At 32.1% G+C, this 9,982-nt stretch overlaps 1 protein-coding gene across 1 annotated transcript; it reads left to right on the forward strand.

Annotated features, from left to right (window-relative positions):
• The first annotated feature begins 6,150 nt into the window (after positions 1 to 6,150).
• On the forward strand, positions 6,151 to 9,982 carry LOC123212648. The gene is made up of 5 exons (XM_044631790.1): positions 6,151 to 6,303; positions 6,532 to 6,721; positions 7,823 to 8,446; positions 8,613 to 8,788; positions 8,988 to 9,982. The coding sequence occupies exons 2-5, from the start codon at positions 6,633 to 6,635 to the stop codon at positions 9,602 to 9,604; spliced, it is 1,506 nt and encodes a 501-aa protein (XP_044487725.1). The 5' UTR covers positions 6,151 to 6,303; positions 6,532 to 6,632; the 3' UTR covers positions 9,605 to 9,982.

Below are 9,982 nucleotides of genomic sequence, written 5' to 3' on the forward strand. Positions count from 1 at the left end.
GTCAATATAAATATTGTTGGCGCACACTTCTCTAGACAACACATGTCATGACAACCCGTAAATAACATTGATTTCAATTTAAAAGCAGCCCAAATTTCGGATATTCATCCAACTGGCTGTATAAAATTTCAGTGTTGTCTTTTGCAATGGGGTCACTGATATGGGTGCCTCCGTTATAGGCAAATTGTTAAATCTTTTATGAGGTTAAAAATCCTATGTCAAACTTTCCAATACAACTACACATAACTAAGCATCAATCTAGCTTGTAAGTTGAAGGATAAAGTCATTAGAAGGACAATCTACAAAAAATAACACTTATCCAGTAACCTCAACAATAAACTTAACATTAAATAAATGTTCCCTAATTAGGGATTTACAGATAAAGATAGATATGAATTAAACCAAACTAGAACATTTTTTGGCTCGAATTCAATTGGAATAAAAATAACTTATTTTGAATTCAATTCGAATTTGTCAAGCCAACATTAAGGATAATTCGAGTTTAATTTGAATAAAAATGATTTGATTCAAGTTTGATTCGAATTTATAGCTCAAATTTATTGTTTGAATATGTAACTCAAATTTATGATTTAAATTTGTGACTTATTAATAAAATAATATTATTTAACATAATTTGAATCAAGTCATGGGCTAAATTTGAATCAAATCGAGCTATCTATCTAACTCACGAATTAAACCAAACTGAACTCTTAATAACACGAGTTTGACTCGATTTTAAAACAAGTCAAATATTTTAATTCAAGCTTGATTTATATTCGAAGTAAATAAATTCGAATTGAATCAAACCGAGCTGACTTTTGAGCCTAAGTCAACTCAGTTTAGATCCAATCATACTTAGAGATTATAAAAATTCTATTTAAAGTTTGAGTGTCTCAATAAATGATTAACGATCAAACAACTGTTCCTGAATACTCCAAGAAGCAAAGAAGATTCTCCAACTTGAGGTTACAAATACATTCATTTCCAAAATAATAATTATAATAATAATAATTTAGGATTTTTTAGCATAACATCCTTATAACATTCATTCAATAAGAAATTAATGTTATTCCAAAATAATAAATTGCAAGTGGAAGCGGATGAAGAATTCTTTCTTATTTAAATTCTAATGACAAATATGATCTTCCATGGTCCTGAAAATTTAAATATATTTTCTTTCCAATGAATTTTTTGGGATAAAACTCTTAATTAATAATGCAAGTGGATGTAAGATTCCTTTTTATTTAAATTTGAATTATAAATATAATTTAATATGATGCAAAAGTCTTCTAAGATAACTTGTAAGTTTCTTTTGGTGTAATTTTTCTAAGCTTTTTTTTTTTACGTGAAATTTTAATCTAATCAAATTATATTTTTAGAATTAAATTAATTACATAAAAAATAAATTTTAAATTTAATAACTAATTTTATAATTATTTTAAAATTTAATCTCAATATTATTAAAAAAGCTTAAATTCATATATATTTTATAGGAAAAAAGACTATTTTCCACTTAAGTTTTAGTTGAAATTTAAAATTATATCTGTGGTAGTTAAAAAACCTAAATTTTCATTTATAGTCAAATTTTTGTTTATTTTTTTATTAAAAATTGAATCATTTTATCGTAAGTGTAATTTTAAATTTTAACTAAAATTTGGATAAAAACTAATCATTTTTTCTTTTTTATATATATAAAAACTCCCTTTCTGGCAATTTAAATTAAGTTTAGGGTATAATTTTTCTATGTTTGAACAAAGAAAAATTTGCACTTATAACGACATATAGGCGAAGTTAAAATGCGTAACAGGTGTAAGATATTCGAACGTAACAACAATGTCCACAGAATTATCTGTATCGTTTTCGACACTATAACTAATAAATTGGAAAGAAATAAAATGATGAGCCTTGATTGAATGGCCATGCAATGTGCAGGTGCAGATCCAGCTAGCCTCGAATGGGATGGGGAGACAGCTGAGCTATGAAGGTAACGGAGACAAGACTTGTGACAAACAAGAGAGAGGCGTGCATGGCCATGTCTTACTGTCCCGAGGGCCTAGGTAGGACTAGTCTCATTGGTAGGAGAGAGCACGTGGGGATTCATTAAAACAATTGAAACGTCTCACTACTAGCAATAATAGCCCACCTCTCGTGGGTGGGACTTCTCACAAACAATTCCACCCTTCACAGCTCTTGTTGGACGTTATGTCATTACCCAATCATGTTATCGTAAATACAGTGCAGACGAAGAGAAATAACATAGAAGAGTCAACAATAAAAGTGAAAATATAATGAATTAATTAAAAATAATAAAATTTAATATAAAAATTTTAAAAATTATTTTGCTCTTTGAAAGATATTAAATTAATATTTTTAAAATTAAAAAATATTAAAAATACTTATTCTTTATACAAAGAAAAAATTTTAAAATTTTCAAACCCCTTAAGTCTGCCGTTGCTTAAACAAACAACAATTAATAAGAGTCCACGAACATCTCGAGTTTTAGGGTTTGGACTCAAACTGCGGAAAAATTTTTTTGGAGTGGGTCCAGGCAGATCTGGGCTTGAGGGGAGGGGGAACGTATACAAAACACAAGCCAGGTTGAGCTCTCAGGGCTTGGGCCTGTCTCTAAATTCGTCAATCAATAAAATTATTTGCAGCTGTTGTACTAGTTGACCAAAATGTTGTAGATTGCTTCTACCAACAGTTTCAAAAGGGATGCTTATATTCTCTGCCTGTTGGGATTGGTATAATTTTTAGCAGGTTGTGTTCTTTTTTTCAACTGAGAATGCTACCTGAAGCCGGAAACATGTTTTTCATTTTTCAGGTACAGGTTCTGGGTAGGAACCAATAATTTTTGTAGGATACCCAGATTCACTCACCCTTATTTGGTCTTTTGCCGAAAGAGCTTAACTGTAGCGAGAGAATATGTATTGTATGGGTTAATGAGTTTCACTGTTTGATAACCATCAAGATAGGAGCATTAAGGGGTTGAGGCCCAAGGAAAAAAAACACGATACATAATTTTGATAGTCATGCCAAGGCTTGAGGGTTGGACAGGCCATGCCGAGGGCTTGTGGGTAAGGCTTGCAAATCGATTTGACATGACTCATGAATAAATTAAAATAAAAAAGTAATAGTTGGGCAACAACTCTCCAATGGTTTTCAATTATTTGAAGGCCAAAGGACTTTTCCCACCCAAGGTATCTGTTTTTTAAAGTTTTTCTCTCTTAGCTTTAAAAATCTCAAATACTTATTCATGAACACTTAAAATTAACGATAGTAAAGATAAAATCGTTATTTTATCTATAATATTAAAAATAAACTAAAATATAATTTTTTTCCTCCCCCTTAAACTTTAAAAATTAAAAGTTTCTCTCAACTTAAGTTTTAGAAAATGACAGTTTTCCCTTAAGGTTTTGTTTCCAGATCTCTGAAACCATCTTCGACGTTATTGCTGACAGCCTCTCCCTCCCAAAGTTTTCTCTCCCTTCGACAGTCTCTCTCCACCTATTTAGATGTTCGATCAATGTCAGAGGAGCCGTGGAATACAAAGACGAAGTTGTCGTCTTCGTTTGGGAAGACGAAGAGTTTTATCTTCCACGACTTCTCTGACGTCGATCGAGTATCCAAATGGATGGGGAGAGACTGTCGGAAGGAGAGGTCGTTGATAATGGAGCCGGAGATGACATCGAATATCTGGAAATGAAACCCTAGAGGGAAACTGTTATTTTTTAAAACTTAAGTTAGGAAAAACTTTTAGTTTTTAAAGTTTAGAGGGCAAAAGAGATAAAATTTTAAGAGGTTAAAGTTCCGTTAATTTTAACTACTTATAGGTGGGTATTTGGAATTTTCAAAGTTAAAGAGAGAAAATTTGGAAAAACAACATATCTTGGGTGGGAAATCGTCCTTTGGCCTTATTTGAAGGTAATCATTTAAATATCAATTTTACAAATTATTTCTTTTTAATATTTTATCAATTATTATATCTTGCTCCTCAAATTCATATGAAAAAAGATTCAACCTTAAATGAATTTATTTATTTTTATTATTTTGACAATGAGAAAATTTTGATATTTCAATAAAGAAACTCAATCAGAAACACAACATGTAACACTATCAAGAAAACAAAATTAAAAAAAATGATCATGTAGGAATATTTCAATCAAATTGAAGAAAATGTAAGTGATAAAATTAGTTCAACATGTAGTATGTAAATAGTGTGGTTTTTTCCTTAACATGTAAAAGTGCGGGAGCATCAGACATTTCTATTGACATATCAATAAACATTGTGAAAAAAATGTCATAATATTAGAAAAAGACAATAACAAATTGTATTCACAATATCAAGATCAGTTATAAATCTTCTTTAGATAATTTATCTGATTCTACAATGTAAGAAATATCTACCTTCACATATAGTCCATAAGTTATAATAAACTACATGGCTAATTACGATGTCACTGTTGATCAACATTTTTTTTTATGCCGATGATATTATATTATAATGGTTTATGTAATAAATATTCAATTAACATTTAAATGAGTTCATAATACTATATTAAGATTTGGTATAGTTATGAATTTTGAATTAATTAAAATAAAAACTATAATTAAACAAACTACACTACATATGGAAAAAAAATCTTGACTTCAATTGGTTCACTCTTGAGATTGACATATATGATTGTATGAAAATCTAGTAACTAAATCTCAATTTGATCACTAATGCAAACTCCAAATGACTAAAATGGATCTCTACTTAATTTAGTCAAAACTAAAACTTTAATTATGAGTAATTTACCAAAAATATCTAATGAAAGAACACGACATTAAACCTATGCTCTTCCATATCAATATATTGCCCAAAACACATCACGTTGAAAAGTTTCCTCTAATTCTTATTCAACTTTTCCCAAAGTTTGAAATTGTTCCTTTGTACCCCTCTCATTGTTAATTACACCCTAAAGTGGTGCACTTCATAAAATCTATATTTTTCTTCTTTAAAGTTAACCGGATAAACTGACACTTACCTTTCTCTTCTCCAAAGGTATTTAAAATAAATAAAACAAACTTTATTTTAGTTTACCGGATAAACTGGCTCCTTACCTTTCTCTTCTCCAGAGGTATTTAAAATAAATAAAACAAACTTTTTTTAAGTTTAAGGGAAATACATAAAAATTTAACAAATAAACATTAAAAAAAATGAAAACAAAAAACAGAAAAATTAAAAAATGTAACCTATCACTTTAGCCCTTGGTGGGTGTGGCCTATCAAATGTTCATGTGCCCTCGGTAGGTGCCACGATTATCATTGTGGCCCTAATTTTGTTGAAGATTTTCCACACTTATCATTTTGCGTCCATTGGGTTTTTCACTCCCAATGATGGGAAAATTTTCTTGTTTTCGGCCAAATTCATCATTTTACTTAACAAATTAAATAATAAATTAACCAAAATATATATATATATATATATATATATATATATATATATATATATATATATATATATATATATATATCATCTAACAACCAACTTAAATTCCCTAAGCAAGATTAAAAATTTAACTCTTAATTTCAAACTTTTTATTGGCAAAAAAATCTATCATTTTTAAGTAAAATTAACAGTTTCACTACATGAATCACACTATAATCTAATGTATAATTATTTTCTATCAAATAATAATCAATTTCAAATTTGAAAATCTATTATTAATTACGGAAATTAGATATACTAAATAGAAATAAAAATAATCATAATAACTATTTAAGAAATTGAATAATTAGTTAATACTAACGTTATAACTCATTTTAAAGATGAATTTAATCGAAAAATAGATGTAGAATCAAATATTTTGTGTTGGAGATTTACCGTAAGAGTGGTAGACAATTTGAATTAAGTCCTTTCTTTATTTAGATAATTTTGGAAAAAATCATTTTTCTAACTATATTTATACAATCTCTGAAGTGAAGCTATTATTGTTTAAACCCCTAAAATTAGGTTATTTTTAATGAAATTTTCGTTTTTTTTTTTTAAATATGCCCTTTGCACGTTAAAGTTAAGAGGAAATTTTCTGACGGAGAAAACAATCTATCTTTTACGAAAAAGGAAATAGTCGTTGAGAAAATGTTGTCGAAAACATTTGCAACAGTGAACAAGTCTCACTGGCCCAAGTCACAGAATATTGTAAAAATACCATGTTGATCGCCACTAACATGACATTATGCCATGTCCCTGACAAAGTCAAAAGATAAGAACAACGGAAAACTCCTATGTCCTGTCGCAGAAAACCTTAAATCTCCATGGTGAATATATTTTAATCAACGTTGTTAGATCTGACAACATTGACTTTCCAATCAATTACCAGTTAACTGCAACTCACTTTTATTACAAACTCTTCAACTTTCTAGCCAAATTTAGAAATGAGGATAAAGTTATTTCCGTTTTGAGTTTACCCCGGTAGGAGTTTTGACTTTTTGCTTCATCAGATTTGGATAATTACTAATAATCTTCGAGGGTTATTGGGATGGCAGGAGTTTCTTTGGAAGAAGGCCAGTGTCCATCTAAGATCGCCGCATATTCTGGGACCTGTTGTTGCTTTTCAGCTTTTGGAGAAGTTTGCTGTTATTGATTTATGGGCCGTAGTCTTATTCATCACAGATTCAGTTCCGGTGCTGTTGCAAGATCTGAGCTTTTTTATCACACAGCTCTCGAAACTATGAAGTGAGTTTCTTTCTTGCATGTTTTTATTTTCCAGATTGTTTACTGTTCATGCGTTTTTGTTAAAGGAAAAAAACTGGTTATGGAGTCGATTGATTTTTGAGAGTGGGATCCAGATGATGTTAGAAAATGGAGAGATTTGTCTGCTAAATAATTTGATTAAGAGATTCTGATTCTATTAATGGAATAAATGTATTTCATTAATTTTTAGTTGGACGACTAACTCTTAGCAATTTCCTTTAGTATTTCCTTGGAGAATTAATGATAACTTCACTTCTAAAATATAATTTTAGTTCAATAGATGATTTATTTCTGTACTTAGCATTAATTTAGGTTGGTTTCTCTTTCTGATAACATCTACATGTATACTCCTAAACTGTTGAAACCACCTTTGATTCGTTTGAAACTTATTCCTTCCAAAGTTTGTTGAGGGGTGAAATTAGTACGTGTGAAGCTTTCATGAGTTCATTCTGCATATATATCTTCCACTTCTGATTTTGACTTCAATTGTGAGGTATAGATGGACTAGAATTCTTTCCTATGAACATTCCACTTAATGACCCACTCTTTTATTGACAATATAGCATTCAATGTCTTGTTCAATTATACAATTCGAGATTCTGTTTCCAACATGACAGTTATAAACTCAAATCATCCCAATTTTTCATTCAAGTATAACTACTTGTTCTTATAGTTCTTTTTCATGGATTTTTGCTTTGTTGGACAATTTTTTCTGTCCAGCTTTGCCATTATGAATTTTATACTTCGGAGCCTCATCTAAGTCACTGTTTAATCTTGTATTGATGAAGTCATAACTAAGATTTTACATGAAATTATAAAAATGCTTTTGAGGCTAGTTATAAATTAAGTTAGTTGAGATTTATGAAGTGTTTTGGATGACCTATGTTGGTTAGTGGATCACAGAATATTTAGTGAACTTTGTAAGTTTTTATCTTCCTGTTCTATGTATGTTCAGTGATAGGAAGTATTATGTTTCATACCTTTTCCAAGCCATTTGGTCCCCTTGTATGTAAGAGTTTTACTCTCTGCATTGATTCTGAATCTCTGATTTCTGTCTCTTGGAACTATGTTCACTTTTCACAGAACAAGAAAGGTTTTGGGGGTTTCTCTCTCTCTCATTCTTATCAACCTTGCTGCTATAATGGAACGTGCTGATGAAAATCTCCTCCCTTCTGTTTATAAAGAAGTTAGTGAAGTGTTTGATGCTGGGCCATCTGACCTGGGGTATCTCACATTTATAAGGAACTTTGTGCAGGGACTAGCATCACCCTTGGCTGGTGTACTTGTTATTAACTATGACCGGCCTTTGGTGCTAACTATTGGCATTTTCTGCTGGGCCATATCAACTGCTGCAGTGGGAGCAAGCCAGCATTTCTTCCATGTTGCAATCTGGAGAGCAGTTAATGGCTTTGGATTGGCAATTGTGATACCAGCACTCCAGTCCTTCATTGCTGATAGTTACAACGATGGTGTGAGGGGTGCAGGATTTGGCTTACTAAGCCTTGTTGGTACTTTTGGTGGCATAGGAGGTGGCGTTTTAGCAACCATTATGGCTGGTCAGCAGTTCTGGGGCATGCCTGGATGGCGCTGTGCCTTCATTTTGATGGCCACATTGAGTGTGCTGATTGGTTGCCTTGTTTTCTTGTTTGTTGTCGATCCAAGAAAACAAACTAGAGTCACTCATGTTTCTGGTGAAAATTTTGATAGGTACAAACATAATACTGGAGATTTTTTAGGTTTGTCAAAGTCATGTATGTTTGTTGACCATATGTTTTCAGCTGCCCAGTGCTCTGTGTTTGTGAACTTCGCAGTTTACTAAGTAGCAGCAATTTCTTTCCATAAATTTTTGGTAACTCTACTTTTATTGTTGCAGGGATGAGTTGGTAGAAAAGGGTAATACTAGTGTATCATCTGTTTGGCAGGAGTCTTGGACAGCTACAAAAGCTGTTATCAGAGTGCCTACATTTCAAATTATTGTCTTGCAAGGCATTGTTGGTTCATTACCATGGACAGCCATGGTGTTCTTTACCATGTGGTTTGAATTAATTGGTAAGCACTTATGTGAATTCTACAAACATACCTTGATGAAAATTTACCATATAATTACATCTTTAGCTGCCACTGGAATGGAGTATTTAAAATCTCATTCTAGTTATGCAAAGCAGCATTATTTTACTGGGTATCACCTTTTAGTGCATTTTAGCTCATTTCTTTTTATGATGTGTGATGTTTTTGTTTACTTTTGTAGGTTTTGATCATAGTAGTACTGCAGCCCTCTTAAGTGTATTTGCTGTTGGATGTGCAATGGGGTCCTTCCTTGGCGGAATAGTAGCAGATCAAATATCACGGATCTACCCGCACTCTGGTCGTATTATGTGTGCGCAATTCAGTGCTTTCATGGGTATTCCATTCTCATTGTTCCTTCTTAAAGGGATCCCACAATCAGTAACCAGCTATTACACCTTTGCTATTACCCTTCTTCTAATGGGCTTAATCATAAGCTGGAATGCCACTGCTGCAAATGGCCCTATGTTTGCTGAAGTGGTCCCTGCCAAACACCGAACCATGATTTATGCATTTGATCGTGCTTTCGAAGGATCATTCTCTTCATTCGCTGCTCCCTTGGTTGGAATTCTTTCAGAGAACATGTTTGGTTATGATTCAAAGTCTATTGATCCAGTTAAAGGGTCAGCGCGGGAGGCTTTTGCTTTGTCGAAGGGGCTTTTGTCAATGATGGCAGTTCCATTTGGTTTGTGTTGCCTGTTTTACACACCCTTGTATAAGCTCTTCAGGCGAGACCGCGAGAATGCTAGATTGGCCAGTTTAAAAGATGAAGAGATGTCTGAAAGGCTCACTTTCAGTTGACAGCAGTGTCAATCACAATTTTCAACTCTAGGACATTTTTCTGAGAATTCTGTTCAAATTTTCTTCTCAAACTTAATACGACCTGAGCTAACATGTATGCTTATTGGTGTTAAGTCCAACATTATCTGCACTAAAATTTCCCGGGACATTTTGCATGATGTAGATAACTGAATGGGCTGGGGATGCAGCTGCATACAGAATAATATCCTTACAATACAACTTAATGAGACACATCCAAAGGTTTCCTGTACCATTTTGGAAATTGTTTGTTCTTATTCTTGTCTCATGTGTAAAGACGTTCAGTTGAAGCCTTGCAATTTGCTGGAAGCAGGTGAAAGATATCAAACTAGAGCAAAAAACCATAGCATTGTGTTTTCA

The sequence above is a fragment of the Mangifera indica genome, chromosome 1, assembly GCF_011075055.1.
Source record: "Mangifera indica cultivar Alphonso chromosome 1, CATAS_Mindica_2.1, whole genome shotgun sequence".
Classification (NCBI taxonomy): domain Eukaryota; kingdom Viridiplantae; phylum Streptophyta; class Magnoliopsida; order Sapindales; family Anacardiaceae; genus Mangifera; species Mangifera indica.